At 35.3% G+C, this 20,771-nt stretch overlaps 2 protein-coding genes and 2 pseudogenes across 2 annotated transcripts; 3 read left to right on the forward strand and 1 right to left on the reverse strand.

Annotated features, from left to right (window-relative positions):
- The first annotated feature begins 6,543 nt into the window (after nt 1-6,543).
- LOC18054369 (sufE-like protein 1, chloroplastic/mitochondrial) lies at nt 6,544-7,933 on the forward strand. The gene has a single exon (XM_024178324.1). It carries the CDS (start codon nt 6,624-6,626, stop codon nt 7,695-7,697), a length of 1,074 nt encoding a protein of 357 aa, XP_024034092.1. The 5' UTR covers nt 6,544-6,623; the 3' UTR covers nt 7,698-7,933.
- A 19-nt stretch (nt 7,934-7,952) lies between these two features.
- LOC18054371 (uncharacterized protein At1g08160) lies at nt 7,953-10,519 on the reverse strand. The gene has a single exon (XM_024178326.1). The coding sequence runs from the start codon at nt 10,225-10,227 to the stop codon at nt 9,445-9,447; it is 783 nt and encodes a 260-aa protein (XP_024034094.1). The 5' UTR covers nt 10,228-10,519; the 3' UTR covers nt 7,953-9,444.
- Nucleotides 10,520-11,418: 899 nt separating this feature from the next.
- On the forward strand, nt 11,419-14,781 carry LOC112095765 (annotated as a pseudogene).
- A 1,306-nt stretch (nt 14,782-16,087) lies between these two features.
- Nucleotides 16,088-18,488, forward strand: LOC18054370 (annotated as a pseudogene).
- Nucleotides 18,489-20,771: the final 2,283 nt, after the last annotated feature.

A 20,771-nucleotide genomic window follows, 5' to 3' on the forward strand; every position in this document is an offset into this window, starting at 1 on the left:
TAATCATATGTCGGAAAAACAAATTAAAGAAAAGAAACCATAAACATGTATACCATTTCATATAAAAATTAAAAAAAATGAATAAAAGTCAGAAACATATTGCAAAAAAAACTTTACTTGCACATATCCACTCTATTCAGCAGTGATAAAAACAGAGGTCTCTGAATTAGAAAATTTGTAAAATATAATAGAACTCATAAAAATTAGACAACTTGATTTTACAATAGTAGAAACATCAAGAAACAATTACAAAATTTCTAGAATTTTTGAAGATGTAGAACTATTTTAAACGAATTCATATTAAGAGTCCAGCAAACGTGTCTAGAAACTTTCAGGTTTGTGTTTTGCACTTTCAAAAATTCATAACTTAATGTTAACTCAATAAAAATTAGTCAAATAAACTTTAAAAATCATAGAAGACTCATAATGTTATATGAAAATAATTTCTATAGGTCATTTTAAAGATTTTTAACAATCTAAAGTAATTTTTACCATTAGCCATTGCAATTCTTGAAAGCAGTCTCTAAAATTGCAGCTACCCGACATAATGATTTTTAGTAACTGTTATACTCAACCAAAAATTATGAAATTAAAGACTTAGTAAGTAGACATAACGGGGATTTAAAAACAAAATACCATAATTTTTAGAGATCATTTGGCTAGTCAGAAAAATCAGCGTAATCAGACATGTTATTGAAAATCAGAGTTTTTCAGCACCACTGTTCCAATTTTGAAAATTCACAACAAATTGGTTACACACAAAATACATCATTGAAAACTGTAGGATTATGGAAATTCATGTAGAAATTAAATCAAAAGTAAAGGAAAAACAGTAATCAAATCACTCCTCTCATGCCTCATAATGCCTACCTAGACATTCATGAATCATGATAAAGAGAATAATGCATGCCTTCATCATCAAACACATAAAATCGTATTAGAGAGCATGTATTAAAGAAAGATAAATATCTCAAAACTTCTTTCAAATGTGCATAAAAGAAAACTCCAGAATTGTTTACTTTTACATATTTATTTAGTTATAGAGTTTTAAATTGTAGGGAGATAGAAAGAGTTTAAGTTTTATAAAAACATATGCCTTTTATAAAAATGCATTATAAGATAAAGATAGATAATCTCTTATAATTTATTTTAAAAAATAAATAAAAAATTATTATACCTTATCTCAAATAACGCTAATTAAAATAGATTCACAAAAAAAAAGATAAAAAAATGTATAATTAAAATCAAACAAATAAGGAATATGTGTAATGTGTTATAGTGTTATATAATGAGAGTCAGGATAAGTGTACAGGGTATTAAAATAAAGTTGACTGAGTACGGAAATTGAACAGAACAAGATCAATAATTACCTTAATCACTACAAGGTTTTGCTTGGTTGCCATTACAGTTCAATACACAAGCATTGACATCACTGAGTCAAATATTCATAAACATCCTGATAAGTAAAATGAATTTTTTTAAGTGATACTTTCAGATAAAAGGTAGATAGATGATATTTCAAGTGTTAAAAAAAATAAAAAATTACGTGGGTGGGAATGGAATGTCATCATCTTTCTGTGTGTTGTAGACTGTCTTGCCATCTAAGAAAACTGCAAGGATGTGAGCTATCTTGGACACTTTTTTCCTTTATCTTATTTGCAATGTTTTTTCAGCCTAGGACAGTAATCTATGTTTATATCCAACAGTAATGATGGCAATCCCACGTCTGGAAAGGCCGAGAGGTTGGGGCAAGCTTGGATAGTCAAATATTTGAGAGGGGTGAGGTTTTGAAAGCCCTTGGAAGATAGGTATTTCAATTTTGGGATGTTCATTGTAGTTTGGGTAATTAGAGAGGAAGGCAATATCATTCCTATCTCCTCATCAGGAAAGGAAACTGCATGGGAGCATATATTAATGTATAGCTCTTTAGGAGAGCTGAGGTTGTGCGATCCCCACTCAAACAATGGTTTACAGATATTTTGATCTGCAATTACGAGAAATGTTAGGTTGGCGAAAAATGCTTCTTCCGGAAAGGATAAGATGCTTGTTCCAATTTGGATTACGCTTAATTCTTTAAGAGACATGAGACTGTGCATGTTGGGTAGAGCTTTAAGTTTCTCGCAACAGTGGATATAAAGAACTTTTAAGTTGGTGATGGGAAGCCCCCCTTGCGGAAAGGAAACAAGACTTGAACAATTATCAATATGAATCTCTTGTAGATGGCTAAGATTGCGTAGGCCTTGGTGTATAGATTTGAGATGTTCTCATTTCTTCAACGATATATATTCAAGAGAAGAGTTATTGTGAAACCTCTGCTATCGACTCTAGCTTCAAACAATCATTAATTTCCAAGTATTGAAGCAACTCAGGTAACTGGCCTCTTGATGTTAAGTAGATAAGAGACGGGCACTTGGAGATAACCAACTGCTGAAACACTGCAATCTCTTGTTGCAAAATTGAAGTCGAAGGTGAAGAAATATAACTGTATTGCTTATCATCTATCACACACTGCAGATTCTCACACTTCATTATGCTAAGCTTCTTCAGAGAAGGCAATAATTGCCCTTTTATTATAAATTGCAGAGAATGACAGCCTTCAATCAAGCAAGCACTCAAGCAGCATTCCCTCGGGTAACGAACTTAGAGCGAATCAATTTATAACCAAAAAGTTCTCTTAGATGGGAAAAGAGGCTGGCATCTGAAAACGAAACAAGACATGGGCAATTTGTAATGCATAGGCCTCTGAGGGAGGTGAAGCTATGCAGCCCTTCTGGTGGCTTCCCAATAGAAATTTCATTTTGCCACAAATGTCTGACATCTTCACAACCGACTGTAAATTTTCTACACTTGGAAAACCCCACTTTAACCAATTTCCATAATCTGAAATATTTGAAACAGTGAAAGATTTTAATTGTTGAAGCATAGTTGGGCTGCCACGTGCCATCCTCTTGCATCCGTCCACTGTTAAATCGCAGAGCATTGAAATGCTTGAGAGTGAAACCACCAACTGTGAACAGTCACAAATCATAAGCTTCTCTAATGAAGAAAGATAGCAAGGTAATCTCTCAAATAGTTTGGGGCATTGTACAATGGAAAGCTTACGTAGGCGAGGAAATCTTTAGACATGCTCATTTTCATTAGCAAGCTCCCAATGCTCCCATTCCGGGAAATCATCAAAGATAGACTCTCCAATGATTGAAACGACAGTACTGAATTAATCTCTCCATGCATCTCAGAGCCTATACTTTTTATTCCTGTCATCCCAATGATAGTAAGATCTTTAAGTGAACTCAATTGCCCAAGAGACGGTAAGACTGCAATTCTTACAGTTTTCCAATCTCAGGCACCCATTTTGCAGAATGATGGATGTCCTATCCAAGATGGGAATATCCTACCACTGTAGCATTTGATTGTGAGCTCTTTCAGATTTCTTTGAGGTTGCAACATGTCAAGGACATTCTCTTCTACTGCCTCATTTCGTGAGTGATCAAATTGAGACCCCCATTCTCTACTCTTGCGTCTTTTGAATCTGTTACATTCTCTAATCTTGAAATGTGAAGTTTTTTCATGAAGAAGTTTTAGGTTTCTTAAAATCTTCTATGCCAGATCTGTTACCTTTACCCACAATAAAGTTGGACAATTTTCGTAGAATTTTCAATTCTTTCATTCCTAGTGGCATCTCCCCGATCAAATTTGCATCGCTGATATCAAGATAATATAGATTGATCAAATTCCTCATATTGGAAGGCAACTTCATGAGACAAAGGCATTCTACTAATATAAAAAATTGCAAGTTGAACAAGGACCTTGTTGACTCTGGTAAAGTTTTGATCTTGTGCCAGAAAGGTTTATGTTGTGAAAAAAAATTAATATACTTGCAAACGCACGAATCTACAAATAGAATAGTGTTAATGAAGTCGAACTCACAAGGATTGTTATAAATTAAAAATTTTAATTTAAATATAAAATTAATATTAATTCTAACCTAGTTGCAAATTGAGTTTTTAAGGGGGATAAAACTAATTAAAATAAGAAAATAATTAAAGCAAAAGAGAATTCAATAAGACAAAAAATTACCATGATTTCAGAATCTATCACTATTCAACTATAATTATCTAATTATTAATTAATCCTCAATTTTAGAGTGACAACTCGAAATCAATTATGTCAACTCATGGATATAACAATTAAGCCCAATTAAAATTAATTTAAAGTAGGTTCTTTTTCCGCTTAATATTATGATATCTAAACATCTCATGTAAACATATTGAATAACAAAGAGTCAAAGTTTCTTAAGTACTCTGTGTAAATAATTTAATGAAAGACACATAATCAAAGATAATCATATATAAACTTCATAAATCCAAGTATAAATTTAATCAAATATTAATCTTAACGAACAATAATGCATAACAGAATTGGTGAAAAGAATTTAATAACATCCAATTAATCATGTAAAACAAGAACTATAAATATTAAAGCACACATGTAAGGAATTAATTAAATAAAAAAATAATTATTTCATTGAATATAATTTCATCATTAACCTCAGTATAAGAAAATTAGTTAGACATACTTGAATTGGCAGCAGCAGTCAGTCAAGAGTAGAAGTCTATATATGATCACCATCTCGTAGAAGCTCTATATTGTAATAATCAGTTGTTCCCATTGTTGATGTAACATCTCCAAGGCGCGTTGATATAATTATCTTGCTTCTCGGGGCTCCTGCCATGAAAGGAGACTTCAAGGCTTCCCACAAGCCATAATCCTTGCTCCAAACATCCTCTAAAACAAGCAAGAATTTTCTAGCTACTAGTTCTCTTAGCTTGACCTACACTGGATTTAAATCCGTAAGACTGGAGGAGGAAAGAGTGATTGACTTAAGTATTACCTTTTGAGACTTGCAGAACATCAAACTCATCAGAAACAAACTCAAGCTCTTAAGTCGAAACCTTTCATGGTCTCATCTACACAGGCCGAGCCAGAGTTGTTTTACCTATTCCTTCCATACCCACAATAGGTATCATGTGAAAATTGGAATCATCAGTTGGTTCAGCTCTAAGTACCATATGAAGTATTTTGGCCCTATCATTTTCTCTCCCATAAACAACAGGTTCTGTTGGCACACAAGTTGTGCGCGGTATTTGCTTTTGTGCAGCTGCTGTTGATGTCCCTCCGAGAATCTTCTGCAATCCCAGAGATACTCTTTGTTTACAGAGTTCATCCAAACGGCAGTTGATTGGTTTTATCTCGGAATTCGTGTCAGCGTCAAACTTGACAGTTCTTGGAGTCAAACGAGTGAATCTACCAGCGATAATTTTTTTCACTCTGCTGGAACTAGCAGCACTATTTGCCGCCATAATCTTGCAACTCAGATGCTCAGTTACAAACTCGTCCGCCAAGTCTTCCATATCATAAGCCAAGTGTTGGAGATTGGATTGCCAGATTTTGACAAAGTTTGAACGAAAGGACCAGAGTTAGACTCTAGTAGCCGGAATGTAGTGGTGTAATAATTTAAGTGTGTCGGACGAAAGAATCAGAATCTGACGGTGGTTTCGTCTCCTAATAAAGGAGAGATACTTGAGTTTATAAGGATGTAGCTTACTCTACTTAAAAAATTAGTCTTTTGAGTTGAATATTTAGAAATTTTATGCGTCCCCCCAACAGAATCATTTCCAACTCTGTGTCAGCTTTTTCAGCTTTGAACGTACCCATCTCCGCACACTAACTTCAAGAACTCCGAGAAGCCAATTTTTTGGAGCAGCAATTGAAGAAATGCAGCGCCAGAGCCATGCTTGTGTTGTGTTGTGAGTCTATCAAAACAAAGAAATTAAGGCTAATTGTGACAAAAGAGACTGATGAGACCAAACAATAATAAGAGTGACTAACTCAGAGAGCTAACATTGACTGTTTTGCAAAGTAAGTCCACATTAGTCTTTCTACCATCATAAAATATTTTAAGTGATTCATATAAAATATGCAAAACTACATGCTGATTCCACCAAATACAACTAGGCAATAGATCCCATGGAGTTGGTTTAGGTAAGGCCGCCGGCTGTGAAGACAAAAACAAAACTGTGTGGACTCCATCATTACAATAATATTAATATGTAGATTGCAAATTAATTAATGTGTCTAATTTGGTTAAAGCTAATTAGATTGTAGTAACTAAACGAGGCAAGCTTACAAATGAAATCCGTAATGCTCACAACGCTAACCAACCAACCAAATCTCCTAATCAAATAATCCAACAAAAGCTACAAAAAAAAATCCTTGAAAACCACGTAAAAAATAGCAGTGGTTCTCAGCCATAAGCCGTTGATATTATTAAACTGATAAGAGGAAAAATGAAAAATGCATATTGGGTGTGCGAAATTTTCGATGATCACTTTACTAATAGCGTACAGGCTTAATTTTTTAATTGATTGGCGCGTAAATGAATCACCAATACGACAACGGTGCCGTATTGGCCTCAAATTGGATTATCCAAACAATTCGGGTTAAAAAACCGTCCCAATTATTTTTACTCTAATTATCGTCCACAATTAATTAATTAATGCTCCGTCTTTTGAGCGTTACGGTGGGGTGTCCGTTTCTCTCTCGATTGCTCTGGCTCTCTAGCAATGGCTTCGTCATCAATCTCCTCTTGTCTTCGCTTATTCACAACCAGATCATTCCTTTCACCAAAACCCAGCAAAAATCTCTCTTTCTTTTACAAACCCACAAGCTTCGCCAAAAACCCACTCTCAAAATCACTCGTCGCAGTCTCATCATCAACCTCCACGTCACCAATACAGCCCGTCGAAGACCTCCCGCCAAAGCTTCAAGAAATCGTCCAGCTCTTTCAGTCAGTGCAAGAACCCAAAGCCAAGTACGAGCAGCTACTGTTCTACGGAAAAAACTTGAAACCCCTCGATACCCGGTTCAAAACGAGGGAGAACAAAGTGGAAGGCTGCGTTTCTCAGGTCTGGGTCAGGGCTTATCTTGATGACCAAAAGAACGTTGTGTACGAAGCTGATTCTGATTCCGTTTTGACCAAAGGATTGGCGGCTCTGCTTGTTCAAGGCTTGTCTAATAGGCCTGTAGAGGAGATTGTGAAAGTTACGCCTGATTTTGTTGTGCTTCTTGGGTTGCAACAGAGTTTGACTCCTTCTAGGAATAATGGGTTCTTGAATATGTTGAAGTTGATGCAAAAGAAAGCGGTTGAATTGGTTTTTGAGAGTGAGAAGGCTGGTGGGTCCGTTGAGGGATCGAATTTGGGGTCGAAAAATAGTAAAAATTTGACTTTGGAGATGAAAGATGGTGCTGGAGGATTGGAGTCAAAGGTTGAATCGAGCTCTCAAGTAGGTAGTGGTAAAAATTTGATCTTGGGGATGGAAGGTGATAGTGGGGCTGGTGACAATGGGTCGAATTCAGGCGCTTTGGGGAGTAGAGGGATGAGAATTAGGGATAAATTAGAAAAGGAGCTCAGGCCTGTTGTATTAGAAGTGGAAGATATTTCGTATCAGCACGCTGGGCATGCTGGTGTTGGAGGAAGTGATGGAGAGACACATTTTAATGTGAAGATTGTATCAAAGGAGTTTGAAGGGAGGAGTTTGGTGAAGAGGCATAGGTTGATTTATGATTTATTACAAGAGGAGCTGCAGAGTGGATTGCACGCATTGTCAATTGTTGCTAGGACACCATCTGAAATTTAAGTGGTATTAACACTGATGGAAATAGGTTCATTTTTCTACTCTACTCGATTCATTACAGTGAGAAATTAATAATATTTCTGTTTTAATTCATGCGAGACAATGTATTTCTATAGTTATTTCTAAAGGGTGTTCACTTGTAATAGTTAAGTCTTTGATCTTTACACTATGTAGCTTAATATATTGATGGTTCTGGGCAATAAATTAAACCACTTATGTGGTTGGTTTTCTTAAGATTAATCATCTGTACTGCTTCTAGGACTTAGCTCAGTTGTTAACTGACTTCTCTATTGTTCAATTTCTAATTCATTAGGCTTGGTCATAGCTGTGCCTGAGTTAATCTTATTTTGTTTTGAGTTTTCCATTTACAAACAAAGTTCTGAATTAGTGTTCTTTTGAATGCTATCTATTCTGGGTATCATCTCTGTAATGTTTAATGAAATATCTTTTGTGTGCTGACACCTGGTGATTGTAGCAAAGGTTGTAGAAAGACTTTGAAATTGAACTATATAGCTGGACTAATCTTAATTTGCCAAATCAGGAGTAATTTGATTCTTTTCTGTGTGATAGTTGGCATTTAATGATCCTTATACTGCCGTGTAGTAGCTGGTTCTTTTGACTGAACACTCCCCAAAGTAAGAAGCAATAATAGGTTAGAAATGCTAATTGCTTTTTCTTATTTTGTATTTGGAGCTTGAAGTCAACCGAACATATTCTTTTTTGCTTGCACTAGATAAGAAATTTTCATGGAATAAAGATTCTGCAGAAATGTCAAATCTTGGTGGAAGCAGGTAGTTAAGAAGAGAATTTTATTGGGCAAAGAAATCTCAAAAAAGGCTAAGCTTTTTCTATATTCATTTTGGACCTTGCTTTCAGTTCAGTTATATACCATGTATGATAAGAAAAGAACACAAGGTTGCATTTGTAAAACTTATTCACGCAGATCATATGTTCCAACCAACATCCAATCACATGCCGTTTAATATTGCTTAGGTATCTTTGTGGTTAAGTATTTGTCTGTTCATGGACTGAGTTTTCTTAATGGTAGTCGTTATGCTCTTTTAGCTTTTGTAGCCAGTTAGGCCTCTGCTCTACCTTTTCTCTTTTTGAACAAATAAATTTATTTATCTCAAACACAAAAGATAAAGAACATCCCTTTTAAGATTCTGGATTGATCCAGCTGCCCTAGGACATATGAATTAATAAATTTATAAATTAATAGTGGATAATTAAAAGTTAATAAATAACTTGGAAATCAATTTAGCAATCTGTTTCAATCACTCCTCGCTTCACAGCTGAATCTTTCCGCAATTAGAGCTTAGCAACTTTGAAGTCTCCATCCACCTCCCTCTTTCCCTAATTTACTTTTATGAGAATGAATGCAATTTTAAATTATTTGAAGATCTTGTCTACTCCTGTTAACTGCCTGCTTGAGCTTTCTAATCCACATTGTTCCCCTGCCAATTTTTTAACCTTCATGACTGATAATTATAATTATCTAGGTTTGTAACTTTTTGCTGTGCCTATAACCAAGAACTACATTGGCAATAACTTTTACATATGTTGATTCCAAGGTGCCAATAAAACATTCTCTGGGAGTGGTTATCGCAACCGCAAACAATGGTTTTGTAATTTAAGTATATAGCTTATCTGAATGTTCTTTACATTAGAAATTGCCTCTTACATTTCATTTCAGGCAGAAGAAAAGGGAAAAATAACAACTAGGAATCTGGAAACATGTTCTGCTACTTTATCTCTTTGTTTGGCAACGATGGGCAACTAAAACACCAGTTGGTGGACCTGTCATCTCTAACTGGCATCTGCTGTGCAACCAGTAAGAAAAATGGATCACACCCAGAGTTGCCTTCACCTTAAAACTTGCTCTTATGTTATAATTAATTCTGTTATTCTGCACCTGCTTCCGTAGTTCAACAGCATGATCCTGTGGCATGAAGACCAAGCTTGATATCATGTGAACCGATTCTAACCTCTGCTCCCTCGGTTGCTGACTGAAAGGCTGAACAATCTGAGTTGAAATGAGCCTGTTGAAGAATAAAAGCTCTATTTCCAAAAACTCGAATCTCGCACCAATTTTCCGATTTGGGTTGGAAAAATTTGCCAGAAAGGTGAAATCACCATTAAAGTACTCAGGTGAGTCAAAGTAGATGGTGCTGAGGTTTGCATTTGGAGTGTCAAACACAGGAGTTCTTGGTCTAATGACCAAGAAGATTATTAAAGTTGCAATTCCAAAGAAGATAAGGATTAGGCTAAATATCAGACACAGAGTTGCACAACACCATATAAGGATGTTAGTCTGGCGAGGCCGAGGATGATGGAGTACTGGTGGCTTTCTTGGTCTTTTGATGTCAAGAGGTTCTGTTTCCGGTGCTGGACTTTGGTGGTTTATAGGTGGCTTTGATATGACAATTTGTTTTAGAGACACTGGGGTGGATTGCTTCCTTGATGGTGGCCTTAGTGTCAGTGGTGTTGATGGTGAAATGGGAGGTGTAGGCGGAGGTGGAAGAGAAAGCATTTTCAGCCAAGTGCTTTGGAGGGAAAAGGAAAAGAACTTCTGAGGTAAGTAATGAGAAAGAAGATGGGAATTCAGGTGGTGGTGTCTTTAAATAAATCAATCCCAGACCCAGTAGTGGATTAAAGTAAGGGCTAAGGAAAATAAGCTTTTTGATTGAGAGGTAGTGGGACCAATGTGTTGTTTTTGAGAATGGCAAAAGTAAGTGTAGGTGGCTCTAAAGTTGGAACTTACAGATGTTTGTGTTTGAATTAGTCCTTGTTTTTTTTTTAAATTGAAGCAATGGTCTTGGGAGGCTCACTCATTGTAATTGTCTAATTGATATGTCAAACTGGTTAAGGAAGCGTGAAGCATAAAGTAGACCAAACTGTTGAATAGTTCTTTAAAAGAGAAATATTGCTAGAAATTTTAATTTTATTTATTTATTATGTCATGGTTTTATTTATTCATAAAATTGAAAGCCACAATGTTGAGTCTCTTCACGGTAAAAGCCATTTTCACATTTAGACTTCTTTTCCTTTAGCTTTAAGAGATTCAATGCCCCCCACAATGTTGCGTCTCTTCACAGTAAAAGAAACTTGTGGCCCTAAATGATCGTTAGAATTTAAGAATATATATATATAATTTTTTTTTTTTCATGTTACTGATTTTTTTTTTATTTCCATTCTAAATTAACCATTAAAAAGAATTTAATTTAAGAAAAGCCCATTAAAAAGAAATTGTAACCGTTGCTCCATTGTGAAAATTACGTTCAACATCTCAAGAAAACAATCTTTGTTGGAAGAAATTCCGGAAAAATATAGATGGGGTTTTGAATTTGAAATTTAAACTCAATTAAGGAAACTAGTAAATAAAATGAAACACAAAACCATATTGGCCGTGGCCGTGGACCTGACAACATAGCCCTCCGATAATTTCAATCTTTTTATCATTCTTCCTAAAACACCCTTCCAAACTTCTCAAACTACAGAAGACAGACTCACAGACGGTAATTACATCAAGGCTAATTATATCATTTTAAATTCCTGGGTCAAATCTGGTGAAGTATTGTCCTCATCATGATCATTTGCCATGCAAACGTATAACAAACTCTTCGGCAATCTCACTACTGCTATGGCAATAGTTGCTGAAGCTGCTGAAAAAGAAGAGGAAAAAGAAATGGTTTTGACCAAAAAAATAAAAAAAAGAAGAGAAATGGATAACGAAAATGCTATTTGCCCTAAGTCAAATCCCAGGTCAAATCTCAAAACCAATAAACGACGCCATTTTAATTTTTTTTATTTTTTTTGCTTTCATTCTCCCTAAAACAATGTCGTTTTAGCTTGGTTAAGGCAACAACGACAGCCCCAAATTGCTCGTTGCCCCAAATTGCTTTCTCTCCTCTTCGTCTTACTCTCACCACAACCATTCTCCTTCTATTTCTATGTAAAACCACTGCTTTCTTCCCTTTCGTTTCACAATTGGTATCATTGTCATGGGTAAATGATACTTGAATGAAAACCTAGTTAGCAGTTTAATGAGATGTCATGTGTATTTTATCTGGGTTTTTCTCACTCTATGCAAAAAGTGCTTGGGCTAAGAGAACCATCTGAAATCCCCAAGCAGATCATAAGTGAAACTTATGGACAAATAAATTCTGGAAGCATAGTAGAATAACTATAATCAAAATGTAGTGTCACTATTCTTAGAAGCAAGGACAGTCGCAGTGGTTAAAACGGAACCTGTAAATTTTGTGAAGTTCTTCAACAGATTTTTTATTTAACTTTGTCTGATTTTCCTTTATGATTTTTGAGTTTGTCGGAGAGGTTTCAGAAATCTAGAAGGATGAAGAAATTTTTAAATCATTTGAGCTTCTTTCTTGTTGAAGAATTCTTTTCCAGTTTTCCTACATTATGAAGTATAACTGATCCAATTGGGCAATTTGGCTTTGTCGTTGCTGCCTTAACCAAGCTAAAACGACGTCGTTTTAGGGAGAATGAAAGGAAAAAAAAAGAGGAGATTGAAACGGCGTCGTTTATTGGCTTCGGTGTTTGACCCGGAGTAAATAGTATAACTCAATGGATAATGCATTATTCATCAAAACATAAAATATAGTTACCGAGCGAAGGAGATTTCTCTTTTTCTCTTGCTTTATTTCAGAAATTTGGCTCTGCTTCTCACATATGCGCTTCTTCTCTTGATTCTTATGGTATGGTAATATAATCAATTTTACGGAAAAAGAAAAATAGAAAATTGTAAAATTACCTGGAAAATTATTAAAAAGTATTATTATCTGTTTACATATCTTGTTTATTTGGAAGTCAATATAAACTATATTTGGATGGTTTAGAAACTGTCATTAAGAAATTCAAAAAGGCCGAGTCAAACTCGGACACTCTAAATTAAGAAGCTGGGAGCGTCCCTTATGTTGGGGAAAAATCAATTTTTTTTTTTAAAAAAACTTTTAGGATTGATCTCATATAATATATAAGAATTCATAATCTAGAAATCGTACCTTAAAAACTTGAAAAGATTAACAATCTTTGCTTTTTCCACTGAAGTGATTTAGGCTCCCATATCATGATCCGTCACCACTACTCCTGCTATATCACGATCCGCCACCAAATAATCTTTCAGGTTATAACTCAAGTTTGATCTGCACTTGATGTGTGGGCGCCTTTATTACCGTTAAAGTAACTAGCACGAGAAAATTTTTCTCTCAAAATTAGAGAGAAAAATCTTTTTCTCAGAATTGTATAATGTGGCCTCTTTTTTATTTTTTGGGAAAAAATAAACCCTTTTATATCTCTATCTAGTGGAAATCCTAGGCTCCATATTTTCTATTTTTTAATTCTATTAAATCAAATTTGATTTAAATAAAAATCCACATAAAATCATAATTAACTCAAGATTAAGATTACAGTAAAATCAATGCCTATGAGATTTAATAAGTCTGACAGTTATTACAAAGTTAATTAAATCTCATATGTGATCTAGTTCAATGTAGTCGTATTACATCAATAAATTCAAACATGATTAAGACAAATCATTCAAAAAATTCATTACAGTCTATACCTAAATAAAGTGCCCAACTTTATTTATCAATTACGAACTAAATTTATTTAATCATAAGATAACTTGTATTTATGTCTTCTGTAAATCCACATGGTGATCACATAAATACATATAATATAATTAAATGGACTTTAATCAAAATATTAATGCAATTAAGATATTTAAATATAATACATCTTTTATTTTATTAATAAAAAAATTATTTATTATAATTAAATAAACACATATGCTTTTAAAGAACATATTTTCCCAACACCTTATCCATGGAGTTGATGCAACTGAAATGAAGCGTCATCCTGAATTAAGAGAGCGGAGCGTTGACAGAATTACCTTCAATTTCCCCCATGCTGGCTTTTCTGGAAAGGAAGACAACAATCAACTTATTCAGTGAGCTGCTTTAAGATACAGTTCCTTGTAGAAATTTTCTGTTTCTTCTGAATTGCTTACTAATTTGAAACTTTCATTTCTTTTGCAATGATCCAGCTATTCATTGTCATTGTTTGATGTTAATACAGGGGATTAACGACTCATGCTTTTGAAGATCTACTGGATCGGATTGAAACTTAATTGAAAAGTATAGTTTCCAAAGGGGAATTGCTAAATTGCTGATGAAGAAATTATAGTCTCGTTTAGATTTAGATACAAGTTGAAAGCGAAAACCCCGCTTTGATTTTAAGGGATCTGGGATTTGGATGACTCTTACATATGTAGGATATTATTGTAATGTTTTGCTTTCAATGGTTGATTACTTGTTAGTGAGGAATTTCAGAGTGACGAAATATGCAGAGTCCTGTGGAAACGTGGGTCGATACACTACAGTGACATGAAAATGGTTAAAAAAAAAAAAGAGTGAACTTGCTTAATAAAGTGATCCGTTTTGCTTAAAAATTCAATACATTGTAGTCTAGAGTTCCCTGTGATATTTTAAAAATCACTAATTCTGAAAATGCTTGCTCGTATACCTGTTCGATGATCTTTCTTCTGGTAATCGCAGAATGCATATGAGTCTTGTGGAAGGTTTCTTGAAATGCAAGTGGCATGCTAAGGCATAGTTGTGAAGTTCATGTAACCCACAAAACAACTGCTACATTTCGCGACTAGAATATCGAGGAACTTGCTCCCAAACACTGTTTGTCATCAATGTACCCTGTCAATCTTAAAAAAGAAGACTACCCTGGTTACAACAACAAGAGAGGAGCTGGTTTGAAATGTGATGAGCCCTTCCCCTTGGGAGAGTGCAGTACCTTCATATTTGGATTCTATCGTGCTCGCAAGAGAGTAATGAGTTATGGTGGATTCGCTAACAAAAGACATCAGCCGGTTCAAGAGATTCCAATCCAAGTGCAGAAGGATGGAACTCCATTTGACTCGAGATATGCTAATGCAAAGTCAGCCACTGGTATTAATGAATTTCCAGCCTCTTCGAAGTTTGATGGCAGCGGCAGGGATTACTCTGTTCCTGAATATCCTAGGTTTGACAGTTTCATACATCCTCGAATATAAGAGACTAGCTTTGATGAGTAATATACAAAGAGAAAATGCTAGGTCCCATAATGGCCGCTTCAATAGTTCCATAATTCTGTGCGAAAGGTATATCGCGGAAGTACCAGGATTCCAAAGAGAAAATGCGAGCAGTTTGTATCCTATGGATGAAAGTCACTTGTTAAGCTTTCAAACAATCAATTTTTCTTACACCGTATATTTGGAAGAATTAGAACAAGGGAGCAAAAAATTCTTATGCTGATAGTTCCCATTCTCCATACTTTTTTGTAGTGCATGTTTTAAAGCATATCTAGCATTAATGAATGAAGTAGAAATTTCAGGAAGCCAAGAAACTTTGTGTGCACTGATTGCCTCTAGATTTTAAATTCAATTGATCTCCCCTTAGTTGAAGTAGATGATAGTAAATAGTATCTGTTTCATTTCAGATTCCAAAAACAATCCTCCATGTGAATAGTTAAGTAGAGATCCGCATTGCTTTCTTTTTCTTTAGAGGAATGGCTGATTCCTTCGATCATGACATTATATCACAGCCATCACAATCATAAAAACTCGAGTAATTCTAATCATATAACCAAAATAGAGTTGAGTTCGAGCTTCTTCATTTTAACTGATTTATTATGATGCATAACAATAAATGATGAGATGGTGTCGGATATGATAATGGGAATTAGTTGTCAGCGAGAAAATTAATTTATCAAGAATACAGTTAGTCGCAGAAACTCTCCCAGTCCTTGGAAGTAATTTAAAGGAAAGGTGCATCCATTTGTTTGTGTAGCATACTGTATGGCTAGAGAGTTTCATGCTCTTGGTCTTCGCAGTTTTCTTATTTGTATGGTTTGGTTTTCTTTATTTTTTGCCGACAAATAAACAAATCAACTTGCAATAAAATAAATATTAAAATAAACTGAAAAAGCTCAAATGCCGACAAATTCCAGGTTGTTCAGTTCAAAATTAATTCTATAGTAAGTATGAAGAATAAAATATAAACAATCAACCTGCAAGTTGATAATTCTGCATTCTTAAACCAATGTTCAAACAGGGGTAAACATGTCTGCAAACATAAACAATCATCAAACAGTGTATGCAGAAGCATCGATCTGCTTTGTAAATTAGACCTGCTGGCGTGATATGGCGGAGGCTGCGGTGAACTTTGCTCTAGAGACCTTGGGTCCTTTGCTTGTCGAAGAAATCAGATTGTGGGGAGGTGTTAGAAAAGAAGTTCAAAGCATCAAAAGCGATCTGGAGAGTCTCAGATCTTTCCTCAAAGACGCAGATGCAAGCGCTTGCTGATATAAAGTGAAGGGGAGAAAGCTATCGATTCAGATCTATTGATGAACCATCGAGCAGTGGAACCAGAAATGTTATCCCACATGACTCTCGAGTTCGTTCCTTTTTCGTTGAAGATGATGAAGTTGTGGGCATCGAATCCATTAAACGTAAATTGATTGATTTGATGGTGAACGGAAGATCCGAACGTTCAGTGGTTGCTGTGGTGGGTGTAGGAGGGCTAGGCAAGACCACTCTTGCTGGAAAACTTTTTAACAATGATGGTTTAAAAACTCACTTCAGTAGCCGGGCTTGGGTCACCGTTGGGAAAGAATACAACAAAAATGAATTGTTGAGGACAGTTATAAAGGAGTTTCACAGTTTCTCAGGGCAGCCTACTCCAGTCGAGATACACAAAATGGAAGAGATGGAGCTGATCACCACGCTGAGGGGCCACTTGAAGGACAAGAATTACATGGTTGTGTTCGACGATGTTTGGAAGATTGATTTTTGGGGAGACGTGGAGCATGCTTTACTTGATAACAAGAAATGCGGCAGGATAATTGTCACAACACGGCACATGAATGTCGCTAAGGCTTGCAAATCATCTTCCCCTGTTCATATCCATGAGCTTGAAACTTTGCCTCCGAATGAAGCGTGGAAACTTTTTTGTAGAAAGGCTTCCGGACCAAGCTCCGGAGGCTGTTGTCCTTCAGAGTTGAAGGAGTTGTCCCAGGACATCCTTGGAAAATGTGAAGGTTTGCCTCTTGCTATCGTGGCCGTAGGTGGACTTCTTTCAACCAAGAACAGGGTTGTATCTGAATGGAAGAAATTATTTGATCGGTTGGGCTCAATCTTAGGAAGTGATCCCCATCTAAAAGACTGCAACAGAGTTTTATCTGAAGGATATCATGATCTTCCTCACCATCTCAAATCATGTCTTCTGTACTTTGGCTTATTTCAAGAGAGCTGCAAAGTTAACTGTGCTAGACTCATCCGTTTGTGGATAGCCGAGGGCTTTGTCCAATACAGCAAACGCCCCACATCTGAACAAGTTGCAGAAGAATTCTTGAATGAGCTCATTGACAGAAGCTTGGTACAAGTTTCAGAGAGGGATATTTCTGGACGAGCTAGTATCTGCCAAGTTCATGATCTTATGCACGAGATCATCATCAGAAAAACTGAAGAATTGGGCTTCGGTCGTCCGCTGAACGGAGAGGACTTGAGTCATTGTAGTAAAACTCGACGCATTACTATACAGGGAAGTATTGATGATGGTGCTTTAGAGAGCATCAAGGACTCGAAGGTCCGTTCTGTTTTCCTTTTCAATGTAGATAAGCTTATGAAACTACTAGATCTGGAAGATGCTCCTGTAGATTACCTTCCTGAAGGAGTGGGAAACTTATTCAATTTACACTACTTGAGTGTGAAAAATACAAATGTAAAAATAATTCCCAAGTCCATTGGAAATCTTCTCGGTTTAGAGATTTTGGATCTGAAAAATAGTTTGGTGAGAGAACTACCAGTAGAGATCAGGAATCTTAAAAAGCTGCGCTATCTAATGGTGTATCAGTACCATTATACCTCAGGTTCTAGTGTAGCAGGAGCAGCAGTAGCCAAAGTACACCAGGGCCTTGGGTCGCTAACGGATCTGCAGAAGTTGTCTATTATAGAAGCTGACTCTCAAGCGCTTGACGAGCTTATGAAGCTAAGGCGGTTAAGAAAGTTGGGCATTAGGCCCCAAAATGGAAATGGCAAGGATGTGTGTGCTTTGATTGCAAATTTGGAAAACCTAGAGTCTTTAACAGTATAAATGGCAAGCAAAGAAGAAATACTTGACTTGCAGTCTTTGAGTAGTCCTCCTCAATATCTGCAGCGTCTCTACTTGACGGGGAATATGAAGAAACTGTCGGATTGGATTTTTAAACTTAAAAATCTAATCAGATTGGGTTTGGAACTGTCGGGATTGGCTGAGGAGCTTTTTCATCATTTGTTGGAACTTAGACTCACAGGGACATACGAATACGAGCTTTTTCACTTTGAAGCAGGTTGGTTTCCAAAACTCCAAAAGTTGCTTCTCTGGGACTTCGTCGCGGTGAAATCGGTTATAATAGAGAAAGGTGCGATGCCTGATATTAGAGAACTGCGGATGGGGCCTTGCCCGCTGTTGATGGAGATTCCTACTGGAATTGAACATCTTCAAAACCTTAAGCTACTTGTATTTGCTTGTATGGTTAAACAAGTCTATTGCATGACAAAAGACGAGAACTGGGGGAAGGTTACTGAGCATATACCAGATGTCCTTGTCACTTATATGGAGGCAGGGCAATTGTTTCATTATGGAAAAGAATATCTGTCATCTCTGTCTCCTGAATATGTCGAGCAAATCTGCTGAAGAAGAGGACTCAAATAGGGAGCAGTCATGCACATCTATGAAATAAGTAAACAAGTCTGCCACTCTCCTGCGTATTTGGATTATTTTCTATTTACTTTTAAGAAAAATTATTTTTCTCATTTTTAATTTGACAGACAATTTAATTATATATAATTCAAATAAAAATTCACCAAGAAAATTCCTTTTTCCCTGTAATTTGAGTACGTTTAATAAATAAATAAACAAATGCGGTAGGTCAGTAAATCATTTTCTAGTTAAATATATAGTTAGAATCATATAATGATTAGGTATTAATGTTAGTATAGTAATTTCCGTTATATTTTTTGTTACCATGGACAGATGGAGTATATATATCTTGCTTCTAGCGAATTCATTGATGAGTTCATCGATCACATACTGCATCAGATTGTGGCGGCAATGCTACTATTGATATGCTTTGAGTTTGAGTAATTATTATCAGTGTTATCATGTAATAAATGCTTATGTGAGTTGTTGCTGCTGTGAGTGTGAGTGTATTCTTCTACATATCTAAGACTGAGATTATGATTTTTGAAATATTGTAGTATTGCAAGGAATCGTCATCATATAATATTTAATGTTTAATAATAAAAACTGTGCCAATGTGGCTAATTTGTGTGGACTGATGCATTTGCCTTAATTTTAATCTGTAGCTTATTGTTTTCGTCATAATAACTTAGCAAAATATTGTATCACATGCATTTTCATTTTCTCAAGTTTAATTTCCTCATCATTTGCATAATTGTGCTTATTATTTTGCGACATCTATCTGGATTAGTCTACAACTTTCATGGATTTATTTATTTGATTTAAGAAGTGAACTGGACATGTATGTGAAACCGTTATTCTAAAAATTAAATGCATATTTAAGATTGCGGTTAATGAATTTTCAAACAATCACTTATTTTTTTTAAAAAATTTACTCAATTATATTTGAGTTGTCAAATTATTTTAAGTAAACATATATCATTTTTGGACTGGATACACTCACAATCATCAAATAATTGATTTTCAAATATAATTTGAGAATAAAATCCATGTGGATTGCAGACTTTTTGCAACACAGAGAAAGTCTATAATTGGGATTGGGGAATTAAACTTACTAAGCCATTCTACTATTCTTGGGGAAAAAGTGTAAGTGGCTGCAGTTAGGGTTATAAGGTAAAGAATAGAGAGAAACTTTATAAGAAAAAGCATAGGTGACTCTAAATTTACGATCAAATAAAAGAGAAATTTTATTTAAAAAAATAGTATGGGTAACTCTAAAGTTAGAAAATTACAGATGATTGCGATTGAATTAGTAATTTTGCTTTCGAAATTGCTTTAAGTTGCTCAGTAAATTGGTCCTGCGGAGACTCACTCCTTATAATCTATATGTTAGATCAAAGTGTTAGTTTTTGCATGAGTTAAAGAGAAAGATTGCTAGAAATTTCATCTTCTTTATTTTTTCATGTCATGGATAAATGAGAGCCGAAACAATGTTGAGTCTCTTCACAACAAAAGCAATTTTCATACATCTTTTCCTTCAGCTTTATGATATTCAATGCACGTAGTCCCCAGTCCCTACCTCTAGCCCTTTATTAATTATTGGATAAGAAACTTGTGGGCCTTAAATGATAAGATATATACTTCTTAACTCCACCTTCACGGTTTCGCACTAAGTCTCACAATTGCACATTGTTGACTTAAAACATGATTATTAAAACAAATTTAAGAATAAAGATAAGAGTTAAGGCAACATATATAAGAAATAAAATTAAAAAAATCATTAAAAGAAATTGTAACCGCTGCTCATCAATAAAAAGCCATCTTGGTTGGAAGAATTTCAATAAAAATACAGATGGTATTTGATTTGAACTTGAAAAGTAAATTAAGGAAACTAATAAATAAGGAAACACAAATAAAAAAGCCAAAACACAAACGACCACATATACAAAGGCCGGGCCGTGCCCTTGGACATGACAACACGACCCTCAAATAATTTCAATCTCTTTATTATCGTTCCCAAAACACCTTTCCAAACTTTCCCTGCATTAAAAGTCATGAAGATAATTCCTTAATTTGATCAAACAGTAAAGTTAATTATGTCATTGTATATTTGTGGGTCAAGTTAAATGAAGCATTTTCCTCCATATTGATCATTTTCCCTGCGAACGTATAACAAACTTTTCAGCACTTTAATCTCACCGTTAAGTGTTAAACACTCTCTGTATTCAACACACCGACCCTTGAATCTTGATGGCAATATTAGTAGCAGGTATAGCTGCTGCTAATAGAAGAAGAAGAGAAAAGAGAAATGAGCTTTACGGAA

The sequence above is a fragment of the Citrus clementina genome, unplaced genomic scaffold, assembly GCF_000493195.1.
Source record: "Citrus clementina cultivar Clemenules unplaced genomic scaffold, Citrus_clementina_v1.0 scaffold_1, whole genome shotgun sequence".
Classification (NCBI taxonomy): Eukaryota; Viridiplantae; Streptophyta; class Magnoliopsida; order Sapindales; family Rutaceae; genus Citrus; species Citrus x clementina.